Raw genomic sequence first — 15,996 nt, forward strand, 5'->3', positions numbered from 1 at the left:
TTGAACACTCAGATCTCACTTTGGCTTATATGACTGTGTGGCAGTTGGCAGAGAGCTCACTCATTTATGATACCAAGAGGTTTATATTGTATATATTTTAAACACCTGAATTTGAGGGAAAGCCAATCTACTCAATGTGTTTTTTTCACTTTAGATGTCATCCATGTCATATTATTTCAAAAAAATAATAGAAAATGGGACATTATATTCATTTTTCTAATCACTAAAATATATTTTAGCATGATGGGTGTTTGGGAGCAGATTTTGAAGCAGAGGGAGATGGAACTGAATTGAGTTTATACCACTGAAATCAAATAGTACAATAAAGATGGAGTGACCATCATCAGTTAGCATGATCACCATTAGTCAGAGTGACCATCAGTTTTCCTAGTCCCGTCTAGGCTAATGCTGTGTTCCAAGGTAAATAACTGCACTGCATTTCCCTTCCAAAGGTACTGTCTTTTGGACAACACTTTTAGAAAACATGACAGTGGTTTAATAATAGAGAAAAGGTCATTTCTCATCTACATAACTTTCTCTAACTGAAAGGGCATATCAAATCCGTTTTCTTGGTTGGTAAGAAGTTGGTCTGTGAAAATACATACCTTTGTGCTGAGGTCCAGTAAGATCTCCTTAGTGGGACAGAGGCCTGAGCCTAACCCCCCCAGGGCATAGGCAGAACGGATCATCACTGGATAGCCAATGGTGTCTGCAGCTTTCAGAGCATCCTCGATCTATCGATAAGAAAGACTCAAAGTTTTAAAAGCTGACTACATTAACAGAAAAGACCACACCAAGAGAGTATAGCAAATCAGGTAAATCAGTTTCTTTGGGGAGAATGACTATAGAAATGCTGTATTATTCCTTCATTTCCTTCTGAAAAACAAGTGCTGTTTTACAAATTTTAAGTAAAATTGTAGGATTTTTTTAATACACAGTAAAGGCTTTCTCTTATCTTTTGTTATAAATTTCAGTCTGCCATATAAAAAAAATGAAACAATGGCCCAAAATGAAATAATCATTATGAATTTGAGAACGGGAGCCATATTGAATTTTTAAATTCAGTTTAAAAGTCTTCATCTCTTAATGATACAAGGTTTTCTACTGCTGAAATGAACTTGATATTACTGCAATAGGCCATTAGGAATACTGTATAGAAAGAGATTTTCATTTTTCAAGTTCAGCCAGAGAGTAGTCTCAGAAGCTTGGATTTTTTTTTTTTTTTTTTACCTTACAGAATACAACATATGGTGGCTATATTTTTCTGTCATGGAATATTATTACACTACCAATGGGAATGTAATTACACCTTTTCCATATGCCTGTTTCTCATCCTGAAGAAGCAAGGACATAATTAAATCTGGCAATGAAAGAACAAATGTATGGCAGGAGTTTTCCAAATGTTCAGCAGAGTTATCCTGGGACTATTCCTGACTGACAGCTCTGCAACATAGTATGTACTTGGTAGCATTCTTTTCTGAAACGTACATGGCCCATTTTAGTTGTCCCAGCAGTACTTGCCCTTTTCCCTAAGGATATGCCTACTTTTGCAATGGGAAAGTTGCATCAAAAACTGCCTCCAGAACCCCCACTTCATTGACTACATGTCTAAAATTAAGAATAAAGTCAGGGACAAAAACAGATATATAGCAAGCCAACTTTAACTTGGTGCCTTGTAATAGCCTATCAATAGGCATAGGCTACAGTGGAAAATGATTAACAAAAAGGAGAAATAATCTTTCCTCCCTAAACATCTAAGCCACAAGTTTCTCAGTCATGAATCTCACTGATTAGATCCAATGGCTTTTTCTAGATGATTTCATTTTTAGATGTTTATTCCATTCTAACAAGAAAATTTCAATCCCATCATTCCCCATTTGCAGGTCATTTGCACACACAAGATACGTAACTGATCCCAGAAAGTAAAAATCACTTTGGCATTGTAGGTTGACATGGTTCTTTGTTTTAATTCAGGAGATTTGATGTTCAGTGGCACTTCATCCGTTGATAAACCGCTTTGTCTCTGGGCTTTTGCTTCCCTTTTCATAAAATATTAATACCTATCCCAAACATTTCAGCATGGAATGCTGCAATTAATACACAAAGTCTCTGAGGTACTAACACATTTCTGGAAGATAATACATGCAAATATAATAATTTAACTATTATTTTTATGCATGACAAATCACCCTCCCTATAACATAAGACAAAATAATGACCTTGTTTCTCCAGAACAAAGATTCCTTACCGACTCCACTGCAAAGCTTGGAGCAATCTTTTCATTAATTTCATTCAGTTTGTCTGAGAATAGCTGCCTATCTTCTGTGGCCATAATGGATTCAACTGAGGTCCCTAGGACTTTCACACCATACTCCTTGAGTACACCTCTCTTGAATAGTTCCACTCCTACAGAAGAACCAAGTATAATCAGTTTTTAAAATCTCAAACTTTTATGTCTTTTTTAACACACACCTGAAATACAACTTTTTTGAACCTTAAAATTAACTCCAAGAAGCCATCACAGTCTACAATAGAATTGTACTTAAGATAATAAAAAAAAAAAGAAAAATTTGAAAGAGAAATTCTGAAGACATTCTAGCAAAATATGTGGCTGGTGACATTACTTATATTACCACCTTCTCCAAATGGTTTTTATTATCCTCATTAATAAAAATCATAGGATACAGTGAACCTCTAGATTTTAGTATATTCCCTTTCCTTCTAAGGTCCAATCCTATAATGAGATTCTCTTATTTAAATAATCCCAGTGATGTGGGTATCTATCTGGGTTAAAAATCATCAAAATAATGTTTTCATTTAACATGCCATCCGACCTTGGCTAAGACTTTTATATTTGACATATAAATTACTTCGCCAACTGCTTACCCTGACTAGCTCATGAGATTCTCATTCATGATCTAGTTCCAAAGATTTGAAGCCTTGTAAAAAGGACAGAGTATTGGGCTCAGCAGATGCATGAAGGGATGGTAGAGAGACTGATCTATGTTATCATGAAAATATATGTGAAAGCCAAATGCTACCGGGCCAACATGTAAGAGCACAAAACATTTAATCAATGTTAAATCTCATTTTTTATTCATAATCGTTCTCAGGGTCTCAATGGTAACAGAGAAAAGCAATATGCTGAAATGGAGCAGGGAGATCTCACTTGGCCACCCCAGAGCATTAAAGTAAAAGGTTTCTTTTTGTGCCTCAGCTGTTCTGTGAAATAAACCAGTAATATTTATCATATGACATTTTCAGGTTGCTGTTTGCTACCTGCTTCCTCACATATTAAAGAAAAGCTTTTATGAACACATAGAGCATAATTGTTACATACAGTCAAACAAAAAATATTACACATAAATGCATGGGCCAAAACTCTGCAATTAAACTTAAAAGAACTCACCACAGTTCAGAGCTGTCTGGCCACCCATGCCTAGAATTAACCCATCTGGCCGTTCCGCCTTGATGACCTCAGTGACAAACTGAGGGGTGATGGGGAGAAAGTAGACAGTATCTGCTTGCTTTAAGCCCACTTCGTTGGTTTGCACTGATGCAATATTTGGGTTCATCAGGACAGTTTTGACATTTTCTTCCTGAAAGAAACAAAAGGATTGAGAATCTGAACATACGGTCTAAAGGAGAGAATGATCATATTCAAATGAAGGGTCTGTATTGGGTGATAAAAATTTTAGGTTATTTTGTGGGCTGTGGAGATCAGTAATAGGACTGGTGAATGGGATGGAGGGTAAAGGAAGACAAACATTTAGTGAGAGGAAGGAAAAAATTGCTTGAAAATAAATCTATTCAAAAAGAACTGGTTACCTCATGAGGTTCACCCTGAATTCCTTGCTAGAGGTATCAAGCAAAACTGGAGTTAATTTCTATAGAATTTGACTAGAGGTCTATGAATACTACTGAACTTTATAGCTCCACTGACTGTAAAAGACTAAAATATTTTAAAAATTAGTAAAATATAAAATGGAACCAGAGACAACATCAAAGAAGCTTCCCTTTCCAATGTTTGTCAGAGACCAACATGGAGTGCGCATTTAAAATGCAAGATGATGTATTCCCTTGCTGGAAGCCCTGAGAGCCTTCTGCTGGATTCCATCTTTTTAGATTTTCATGCCTGCAATATTGCTTTAACAAAGAGCATCATACAACTCTTGATACATACTATAGTAAAAGAAAATGACCATATGGCAAAAAAATAAAATAAAAATGTCTGTGTGTCTGTGTATGTATAAAGGTATTCCTAGCTCTATCTTATTTCTGACATCTGGAGAGACCTCAAAAATAATTCTTCATGTAGGCTATGAAGGATAATAGCTTTATAAACTAGGATGAGGGCGATACAGCAAAATAATTATTATAAAATATGGCCATATGGCTCTTATTATTTTACCTATTACCACGTCAATTTTGAACTCTTCTAAAACATCAACAAAAATTCAGATGGGAGTATAGAAATCATCCTTGAAAGCCCTATATGTCCTTGGGGGAGGATCTGAATAAAATATTAAATATTTCATATTACTTTAAATTCAAATAGTGCCTTAAAACTTATAATATACTCTTTTATCAATTTATTTGATTTTTATACCAAGACTACAAGAGATATTCCTACCTCACAGATGAAAAAATTGACATTCAATAAGGTTAAATGACTTGCCAAAGATCTTCTAGCTGATCAAATGGCAAAATTAAGACTCTAATCCAAGTCTTATGATTCAAGTTCTATGCCCTTTCCTCAATATGAGTCATCTCTCAAGATTTTAAGACATTGGTTTTTAAAAAGTATTACTAAGAAATTTTTGAACAAACACATACAGATAAGCAAATGCATTTAAAATATAGCTTGGAATTTAAATAATTAAGTCCAAACTGAGAACACGCCATCAATAGAAGTTACAGAAGGTCTCACTACTAAAGAATAGCACCAAAAGACTTAAGTATATTTGTAAGTATTTTACTGAATGTGTTATACAATGAATACAGCTATTTTTGTAAATCAAATTATATAGGTAAAGGTCCCATAAATGACTGTGATGAATGTCCATATATTTTAAAACTTAAAATTATTTCAAACTATACATTTTATGTATATATATTTTTTAATACAGTTCTGGCTACAATACATGCACCATCTGATTATTTTTAAATATTTAGTCCATAGGGGTGCCTATGTGGCTCAGTTGGTTAAGTGTCTGCCTTTGGCTCAGGTCATGATCCCAGGGTCCTGGGATCAAGCCCTGCATCCCGCTCCCTGCTCAGTGGGGCGTCTGCTTCTCCCTCTCCCTGTGCCTGCCACTCCCCCTGCTTGTGCTCTCTCTCTTTCTCTCTCTCTCTCTCGCTATCTCTCTCTGTCAAATAAACAAATAAAATCTTTTTAAAAATTAAATAAATAAATATTTAGTCCATAGATTCATTTCTACTAACTTCCTAGTTAATCACAATATTATCGCTAATAATTCCTATTCTTCAGTTAAAATATGTAACTTCACATAATGGATGTAAAGCACACAAAAAAATGCAAGCTATGAAACTATATTAATTCTTTATAAAACTACCAAATAGGATAGAAAACCATATGCTACTTAAATGTATTTATAAACCCTGAACACACTTATATTGTGTTCTAACCAATCTAAACCACTGGACATCCTATAATTATATAAAGAGAAATTGAATCATAATACAATGAAGTAAAGTGCTCCTTGAAAATGTGCACGAAAAACACATGTGCATATGTGTGTGTACCCATGTGTATGGAGAAGAGTATTAAAAAGTAAAAACAAATGGGAAGAAGAGTAACGTAATTGGGGACTGCATTCTATTTTTTTTTCAACAGACATCTGTCAGGTGAAAATCTTTGGGTATAGCTTACGAATACAACAAAAAGAAAAAAAAATTCTGGCCAACTGTTTTTCTGTGTTTGTTGTCTTAGTCCCCTGCCACCTACTCTGTGTGGCTTCCTCCTAGCCAGGTCTCTGGTGAATGTCTTTACACTGCAAAGCCAGAGGCAGGGTCACAGAAGAGCTCACATTGCCCCTGGATGGCCGATCAGCACCAAAATGGGGACTATCCAAGGAAATAAGGACAGCAAAGAGAAGCCAAGTTAGCTCTTTCATAGAAATACTTTATAAATACAGTGAAATGTTTCTAAAGGTTTGCTTTGCTATGACAAAGGGTTGGGGAGATCTTGAGAGGCTTTGAAGGGACAGGGACGGTGTTCTTCCCAACATGAGTATCAAATCCTCATTTCCACATGAAAATCTGCCAAATCATTCTGGTCAGTCATCCAACCCAAGTCATAGATGGAAAATGGGGTCCCCTAGTGACAGGTAACAACTTCTAAAGCTGGATAAAAGGCATTTGTTGTCTTTGCTCCCTCAACTTGATCTTGCCATTTCAACCACAGAAATGCCTGAAGCATCCTCTAGAACATTTACAACATCTTAGAGCACCAAAGATACCTAGATTCCCTCTTTCATACAAAAGACAAGTATATTTTAAATGCTCACTGCCTCAAAAGAAATGAGTAATATCTGTAAACATGGCTTTTTTATGTTTTCAGTATAAATAGGTGGTAACATAGATAATTTTGGAGATCACTCTTATGTTCTTGATTTGCAGGTGTGCAAAAAAGTTTGAGAAAGTTAAAAATTTCACCTGTGATCAAAGTTTCTTTAATATAAGATGTGTGAGAAATAGTTGATAAAATCAATTACAGTGACTTTGAAAAGAGGTAGTGTCATAAATCTAAATTATAAAATACTAATTAGACTCATTAAAGGAGTATATTAATTCTTACAAAGATCTCTCACCTTCATGGCTTTTACAGCTTGTGATCCTGAGTAATCAAATTCACCTGCCTGACCAATGGACAGACCTCCCGATCCTAGGATAAGGACTTTGGAAACCTGTAAGCAATAAGAAAATGACATTGCTCTGGTGAGTAAGATGGGGAAAAAAGGCAATTTCAAGAGCGGCGAAGTCTAACTATATTGTCTAGGTTTACATGGTGATTTAAAGGGCAGTGTTTCAAAAAATATGTTAGGAAAAAGACTAACAATTTTTTTAAATTTAAATTCAATTAATTAACATAATGTATTATTTGTTTCAGGGGTACAGGTCTGCTATTCATCAGGAAAAAGACTAACAATGTAAACATCTCTAATTTCAAAGCAATTTCCAAAGTTCAGGAAGTTTTTTTTCCCTTAAGTAAATATTTTGAGACAAGGTCTACATTTTACTTAAAGATACATAAATATCTAAATATAACTACATAAATATAAATGTAAATATATGCATCTATGTGTGTGTGTGTATATATATATATATATATATATATATATGTATTCTTACATATATTTAAATAAAATTTAAATGTATTACATTGAACATTCCATGGTTTTCTTCTGGACAAAGCAAGACTCTGGGTCTTCCATAACAGACGAAAACATAGAAGGCAAGGGGACATGGGTGCACCTTCATAATCACATTTTCACCTTTACATTTTGTGCCAGAAATATTTACAGAAAATACAATAAGAAAAAGTTCATGTCTTGGCAATATACTGAAATTCTACAAATTGTATATAGAATTCCAAGCAGATAATGATTCTGCTTATTTTTTAGCCAAAAGTGTCAAACGCTTCAGAGGAGAAAGATATTCCTGGTCACTGCAAAAGACAAGGACTTGGGAAACCTGGTTTGCCTCAACAAACATTTATTGGATGCCTACTACATGCAAAGGCACTGCTGAATCCCAAATTATATCTTTTTTCTCACCATTAACAAAAGAAAAGCGTCTGAAGAATGTGATGTTCTGAGAAGAACACTACACAGTAAGCACATGACTTCTTATGCTACCAAGAACCCACAGTTTGATTCCACATTGAGTGGGTGGATTACCTCTAAACTTTCCACCTCAGGAAAAGAGGCTGCCATGGAAATCCTTAAAACAGATCATCCAACTCAAATTATCATTTCATGTAAACATGTAATTCAATTTCCTTTATTTATAAAAAGAGTCAGTATGTATATATATATATACTTGAAACTACATATACATTCTTCTAAATTTGATATAATAATGATGTAGGTATATATATGGAGTAACTATGAAAAAAATGGGTAGAAACCTTATCATGTTAACCTATGCATTTACACAAATAAGGACTCAAGTTTGTGCTGTAGTACTACTTTACAGGTAAAATCATATTATTCTATTCACAATGTTGAATAATAATTTTTATAGTTGAAACAAAAAAAGTTCTATCATCTATAATGATTCTGTAATCTGAACTGTATCTCAAGCATACATAAGACTATAGTTTAAGTAATAGAATGTGTCAAATTCTAAACTAAAAGCCTATTCTTTATTAAATTATTTTATTACAAATTTCTAGAAGAAGTAAACTATAAAAGATATGATTTTAAATCAAAAACACGAAAATTCCAATGAACACCAGCAAGAACAGACCAAATAATTAGATACTAAAATAATGGGTAATTACAATACTACCAATCATCTTTTATAGACATTAAAATAGTTAACATCATTCATTTAAAAATATTATCATGATAGAGAAAATCAAAAATACATAAACCAGAAAGAAGCCCACATATACTGACCTCAACTCGACTTGCAACTAGTGCTGGTTTGGGCAGAACTGATGTAATCGTGGTACCTTTCCCTTTCTTTATCAGTGAGAAAAAAGAATCAAATAGGTACTAGAAAAAAATAGAACCAACTAGTTAGAAGCTGCAAAACTCATAAGGTTGCTAGATAAAATACACACGCCCAGTTAAATTTGAACTTCAAATAAGCAACAAATAATTTTTTAGGATAAGTATTCATATGCAATATTTGTTTTTTGCTTTTCTGCCAAAATTGGCAAAACTAAATATTTACTACTATAAGAATTAGATCAAATAAACATTTCTAATTGTTCACTTCAAATCCTATCAAAAGCAAGTTTTCAGCAGACAATGAACATTTCAGATCATGCCTTCTGAGAATGTCAAGCTTTCATCCCCTTAATTATGAGTTATTTTCTTCTAAATGGTTTCTTCTAAATAAAACTGTAGTTATACAAAGAAATTAAAGCTCTATTACTTATACATCCTAAAGTTAGAAATAACTGGATTTTGAAAATTTCTATCAGCTCTAAAAATATCTCCAAAGCTTATTCTTAAACTTTACCAATGAATTTACTTCTATTGTTTCACTAGACATGACAAATTTCAACAAAGATACTCATTTTGCAACTATCTGGCAGGACAGAAAAAGAATTAAGCGCTACTCAATATCACAGGTCTTAATTTCAGTGTTCCTAATCTGAAGTACTACTATGGGCAAAATATTTAAATTTTAAATTAAAAAAAAATAGTATTCAGCATGCATTAGGCAACAGATGTATGTAACCAAATTTTCTTTATGCGTTTCATCATGGGTTGATAATATCATACTGATTTGGGCTATTTAGAATCATTTCCCAAAAATATTTAAAAAATGAACAAAACAGGGGCGCCTGGGTGGCTCAGTCGTTAAGCGTCTGCCTTCAGCTCAGGTCATGATCCCAGGGTCCTGGGTTCGAGCCCCACATCGGGCTCCCTGCTCAGCAGGAAGCCTGCTTCTCCCTCTCCCACTCCCCCTCTGCTTGTGTTCCCTCTCTCGCTGTGTCTGTCTCTGTCAAATAAATAAATAAAATCTTAAAAAAAAAAAATGAACAAAACATATATATCTGAAAAGGCAATTCAGGGATGAGAAAGTAGAGTTTACAGAGGGAAAATTCTGATTCTCCTCATTTTACCTAGGTGTGTTTTCTGAGAGTATCTGCTGACGGGGAGGAGCTGTCTGTATTACTACCAGAGGCCATAGGGTGGGGGAGAGGAAGTCACACCAGACTTTCCAGAATTTTCTGTGTCACCACAAGCTCTCGTTTGAAAAGGTGACTTTGAACACTGAACCAAAGCTCACACACACAAAATAAAAGTATTTAAATTAAAAACAAAACTCCACTAAGCATTCCTTCTGGTTCTTTTCTTAAGCCATCTGACTCATGTAATATGTGCGTGCATGCCCTCTCCCCTCCCGCATACCCCTGCCCTTCTTCCTTCTCCTGCTGCTGTTTATTCTCTCTTCCTGGCTACACAACCAGTTGCCATAGAGATTTTTGTGAAGTCACAGATGGGGGATTAAAATTTCATTTCAGTTATGAGAACAAGAGAGCAAGAGGGAATTCATTTGCATAGTACAACAACTGTAAATTTCAGAACTAAATATATTAGAATGATAACAATTTAAATAAAAATAACATCGCGTCAGGTTTCTTCAGGGCTTTCCCACTTCAAATTTTAAAAAAGACAGAAATTTCCTCCATGATATTCATGGGGGAAATCTTAATGCAATATACGTGTGTTATCAAAGCACTCTTCTTGAAAAATGTTCTGTACCCCAGATCATCTGGGGTGGTGATGTTTGTTTCTCAAGTTTTCAAATAAATACATTTCTGATTAAAAAGAAAAATTAAGTTTACAATAGGCCTAATTTCCTGACATACCTCAGTGTCTGTGGGGCCCGGGCTGACCTCTGGGTGGAACTGTACACCGAAGAAGGGTTTGCTCTCATGCATAATCCCCTGAAAGAACAAGAAATAGGAAGAAATTCCTTCTGTAACAATGACTGTCAACCAGGGCTATGTATTATTCAGTGCACAATAAAGTTCAAATTTAAAAAAACTGAGTTAAATGCTTAAGGACATTCTAACAGCTAACAGTCATAATAAAAATAGGCCAACAAGGACTCAACCAAATGTGGTTCCCTCAATAAAAACAATTGATTTGGTCTATAGTCTTTGGGCACCCCCTTCCCAGGGGCTGTTCAGAATAAACTCAAATCCTCTTCTTATCTCCAACTCCTAAATTACTTCTCCAAAGGTCCTCTTAAAGGCTACTTCAGAGCCAAGTGAGTCTGAGAGACCCACACAGATGAGGCCCAAACAGACCTCCACCAATCACCCATTAGCAATGAATGGGGAAGACAGTCACTGATTAACCACTCAAAGAGTGGATCTCAATGAGCCAACTGATGAGAGAATAAGACAAAAACGACTTTTTAAAAAAGCAGAGGGCTATGGGAAATAACCTATAAAAAGAGTTCTTACACACACACACACACACACACACACACCAAAAAACCCACATAAACAAGGTGTCTGGATAACAAGAGTATGAAAGTCCCTGCATTACTTATTGCCAACTGAACAGGTTTACAGAGAGCACTTACCTCGTTGGTTTGATCGTTGACATTCACAAAAAGTGGTTTCCAGCCAGCAGGAAGGGTGTTGTCCAGGGCATAGCCATGATTCTGAGCAGTAATGAAAGCTTGTCTGTTTGTGATATTCAAAACAGGCTGATTCTGCCCTCTGGAGAGAAAAGGAGAAAAAGAATAGGGAAAAGGAAAAGTGAAGAGAAGAATATAAATGCATTCGTTGTAAAATAGTGAATGAGAAAAATCTATTAAAATGTGAAAGTTTCAATTGCTTAGTGGAAATTACTCTGTGAGAAAAGTCACAAATTGTTAATCCCAATAATTTTAGCAACAAAAATCAATTCAGGAAGCTTTGCTGTGTGTTAAATACCGGCCTATTAAACTTCTACAATCAGTAAAAAGGGAGACCTGCGCTCATAACAAAAAGTTAAGAGTTGCTCACGAGCTTAACAGAGAGACAAATACAAGCGATTTATGTTAAGGGAGATAAGTAATTTTAAAGCCAGAGGAGTTTTTGTGAAATGATAAAGTGATGACTACTCTGTCCTGAATCATTTTGAATTACACTTTGTGAGGAGGGTGGGCCATGGGGGAAAGCGCCACGTTGGATAAACTGGTATCATGTTGGGTAAGGAAGTAAAATGGAGAAGATCTGAAGACTTCCTGGTTCTTAAGTCACACTAGAGTCTTACAATGTTATCAGTGCTCTGATATCAAGCTTGGAAACCAGAACAGTTTCCTTTGGAATATCATTTGATGGAGCATAATAACCTTGATTTATGCCAAGGGAAGGAAAATAACTTTAAACTATAGCAACATTACTGTTAAAGAAGGCTGCCTTTCAAAAGTGCAATAAAAGTGGTATCAGGTAGTCAGACAACTGTGAACCATGTAATAGTACATTTATCTGTTTTTTCTGAAGAAAATGGCATGTAAGTTCTCTAAGGCTTTTGTGTTTAGTTATTAACAGTATTTCAGAGCCAGTTTGACCTGTAAACAGAAGCATAACTGTCTTACCTATTGGGCATGGACATCTTGTAGGTTTTGGCACCAGCAGCCAGCCCTGTTATTAAATTTCCTGTACTGATTCCAAACAATGGTTCCTTGCGATCACTCTCCAAAACCTAAACGACGGAGAATTTTTATTAACCAGAAGTACCGTTTCAAAAAAAAAAAAAAAAGATGCTCCCTCTGAAGGAATAAAAATGAAACATCCTTTTTTTTCTTAATTCACAAAGTAAAGAGAATATGAATAAAAAGCTAGACTATAAATAAGAATATGATTGACAAATGTGTAGCATTAGAATTTAAAAAAATGTACTTAATATTCAAACTAAACAAAACTTAATATTTCTTCAGAAACTCGAAGGTGTTACAGCTCCTGAGGTCATGGTGAGAAACATGAATTGTCATTTTACAATTGTATAGAAAGACATATTTTGAGATTGGACTCTAGCTCTCTTAACTAGAGGACACAATCCCAGTTATTCTGCCTGAAGAAAGGTTCTTTTTTCCTCTGGGACCTTCTCCTCACTGGGATTCCTCCCATATAATATCAGCTGACACTGCCCCAGAGGTCACAGATAGGAGCACTAAAGAATATCTGAATACCTAACATAGATTACAGCCTTTTCAGCTGCACAGACTCCCTCTACCTCACACACAGATACACATTACCCCCAGGTTTACTGCACCTTTTTGACATTCTGGATTAGTGGTTGTGCAAGAGCAGGGTTCCCAGGTCCTCCAGCAATTAAAAGCCCATCATACTCCATCTTGGTGAAATCATGATTCCAGGGAACTAAATGCACTTCAGCTCCTCGCTGGAAAAGAAAGGCAAAAATGATCAAGTCAATAACATTTTTCTTTGCCAAGGTGTAATTTTGTCTAGACCTTCTCTTGACTAACCACTCCCTAAAGGGGAGGGAAAAATAATACATGATTCAAACAAATAATGCGGAGTGAAAAATTCCTTGGTGGCTCACTGTATTTTGTGTGATGTATACGAAGCCAATGGTCAATAAAAAGTGGAGAAAAAAACACCATTAAAGTTTTGATCCTGAAAAAATAGATAACACACTTTCCCGTATTTCAGGAGGTTTCAGAGCCTAAAGAATTCATGACCAGGCACCCAGGAATACAGATTATTTTCACTAGCTGTGGTAGAGAGAGTGACCACAAAAAAAGATAAATCCATTTTCTGTAAAATTTAAGTTGGTCCACCTCTCACCTTTTTCAGTTTTGGTTTTTTTTAATCTGACTAAATTTTCATCAGTCTTCTTTCCTAGGGTTTTCTCATACTATCTGTAGAATCTATACTCTGATAGGATAATTAGAACTTTCGTATGTAGAAGTGGATGGGAAGATATCTTTGATGGTTTCCCTAGAAGCATTTCCTGAGACAAGGATTTGAGGGAAAGAAGTCTATTTGGCAGGGTTTCTAACAAGTACCAATAGAAAGCAACACTGTGAGGCACCCCAATAAAGTATGCATTACCAAGCACTATGGACAACTAGAGTTTCAGCCCACTGGGGAACTCTGAGAGCCAGTGTAGACTATCCACCCTCAAGATAACTCAATCATGGGGCAAAGGAGTTGAGATATTTACACACTGACCTTCTCTAGTCATTGGGTTGGGGCTGTTCCAGGGATCATTAATTCTGTGGTATTTCCTTCCTACCAGCAGGCTCCAACCATCTAAAGAAAGCCCTCAAGCAATGAAGTGCAGGCATTTGCAATTGGAGGACGGGCAAAATGCCTTATAATGGTAAAATGAGAAAGAGATACACACAGGACATTGACAGAATCTGCTACTGAAGAGTCAAATGCAAATTTTTGTTAATAAATTGACCAGAATTTGAAATCACGATTTGGATCTCACTGATATTCTCTAACAAAGAGAAGGTGAATTGAAGAATTCCTCTATCCTCACACTATTTTGGTGTTATGCAAATGTCTGTGCATGCGTGCATGTGTACATTCATGTTTGAGATATATATAGAGAGAGAGAGACAGAAACAGAAACTATCTGTGGCCTCTGAGGCAGTGTCAGAGGAAACAGAGAGACACAGATAGGGAGAGAGATGGAAAGCTGGGAGGAGGAGAAATCCCAACAAAACAATATTTAAGAAAACACTATAATAATGGTGATATTCTCCTGAAGGATTTTTAAGGTTTAATCTTAATTGGTTTCTAAGAGTTTATATAAAGGAATGTGAAAGTTTGTACTATATCAGGGCATGAACCCTACAAACATTTGGCATATAATAAGTGTAGTCCAATGGAGGAGTCCTCCAACTGATTCCAAATTTTTGGTCATCTCTAAATCCAAAGAAAGTAAACATGGCATATCTCAGAATGTCAGTCAATATGTGGTAAGAACAGCCATCATTCTTCTCTGTTTGTGGCCTCTGAAGATTTTTTTAAAACATAGTCTGCATCTCTAATTTTAACAGGGATACAAATGTTATTTTGTAGATCAAAGACAAGAAGAGAGCGGATCCCCTGACTTTCCAAAGGGAATGCACAAGTTTTCTCTGAAACAGAGAAAGGAAATCAGTTTAACACTAAAGATCAATATTACAAAATCTCACCCTTGAGGTGGAACAAATTACTTACCTTTACTAGTAGGCGAATTACATTGTTTTTAATCCCGCAGTCTACAGCTACCACTTTCGTGGGGTTTCCTTTGCCATACACCTTGACATCCTGCCATTTTAACAAGCAGAGAGTGAGAGGGAAGTACCAGCCATGAGCAACATCCCAATATCATAAACACGTCTGAGGATGCTTTGCACTTATTTTGGTGACAGATTGATTGCTAACTACTAGGGAGTGACTGGCAGTTAACAATCAATTTATAAGGCACAGCGAGTGCCACAAACTTTATCTTTTTTATGAGGGAAAGAGTACTTTGCTGTTTTATATAAAATGTTGATTACAGTAATAACAATGATCCCTAAGAAACTGGTTGCTTCCATAGTTAACAATAATCTCTCCTATGTTTTGCCTCATTAACAACCAGTGGCAATGGAATTTTCAAGTATTATTGCCTGATTCAGCACTAGACAGATGTGGTGATAGATATATCCTGCTTTAAATACCACTTTATCCTCAACTTGCAATAAAGTTTGGATGGGGCAGATCTGTTGTGCATTAGGCTTCTGCAGTGGGGCTAATGGGTAAAATCAGTGTGAAAGTCAGAGGATTGCTAAACTAGTGTAGACCACTGGACTCTTTAGGTTATTTTGCAATCATTTGCATTTAAATGGTAGACTTCATAAAAGGATCCCCGAGCATATCATAATCATTCCCTACATCTTAAGCACTGCTTGGAGTCAGATCCATTTTCACAGGCATTTACCCAAGAAGCAGTTCCCCAAAGTCATAAAAGGAGAAATAATAGAAACGGAGAGAAAGCCTAGAAGCCTGGGTGCCCACACTGATTGCAGCTTCGAGAGTTACCTAGTATATTCTGAATTTAGGATGATTTCAATGTTTCCAAAAGGTTTTAGATGAAAGTTGCAACCTGGATATTTGAAAGAGCATTTTACTTTAACTGAAACGTCTACTCTCCACTCTCCACAAACTCTGTAGAATGGGAAATCATAATCCTTAGACTATGCTTGAAAAATATATATATGTAAAGTTTGTCACATTTTTTTTTTCCTGCTAACTATTCTAGAGAAAAAGTGCCCCATTCCTTCCAT

At 35.6% G+C, this 15,996-nt stretch overlaps 1 protein-coding gene across 1 annotated transcript in view; it reads right to left on the reverse strand.

Annotated features, from left to right (window-relative positions):
• The window catches only part of CPS1 (carbamoyl-phosphate synthase 1), a 122,325-nt gene that overhangs the window by 73,537 nt on the left and 32,792 nt on the right, over nt 1–15,996 (reverse strand). Inside the window, exons 7-16 of the mRNA XM_032403000.1 lie at nt 14,906–14,995; nt 12,981–13,109; nt 12,304–12,410; nt 11,302–11,440; nt 10,577–10,654; nt 8,646–8,744; nt 6,834–6,929; nt 3,410–3,599; nt 2,249–2,406; nt 606–734 (exon numbers count right to left, since the gene is read on the reverse strand). Of these exons, the coding sequence (XP_032258891.1) occupies nt 606–734; nt 2,249–2,406; nt 3,410–3,599; nt 6,834–6,929; nt 8,646–8,744; nt 10,577–10,654; nt 11,302–11,440; nt 12,304–12,410; nt 12,981–13,109; nt 14,906–14,995 (1,215 nt within the window). The remainder of the gene's footprint in view (nt 1–605; nt 735–2,248; nt 2,407–3,409; nt 3,600–6,833; nt 6,930–8,645; nt 8,745–10,576; nt 10,655–11,301; nt 11,441–12,303; nt 12,411–12,980; nt 13,110–14,905; nt 14,996–15,996) is intronic.

This window comes from Phoca vitulina, unplaced genomic scaffold (assembly GCF_004348235.1).
Source record: "Phoca vitulina isolate PV1807 unplaced genomic scaffold, GSC_HSeal_1.0 scaffold1, whole genome shotgun sequence".
In the NCBI taxonomy this organism is placed as follows: domain Eukaryota; kingdom Metazoa; phylum Chordata; class Mammalia; order Carnivora; family Phocidae; genus Phoca; species Phoca vitulina.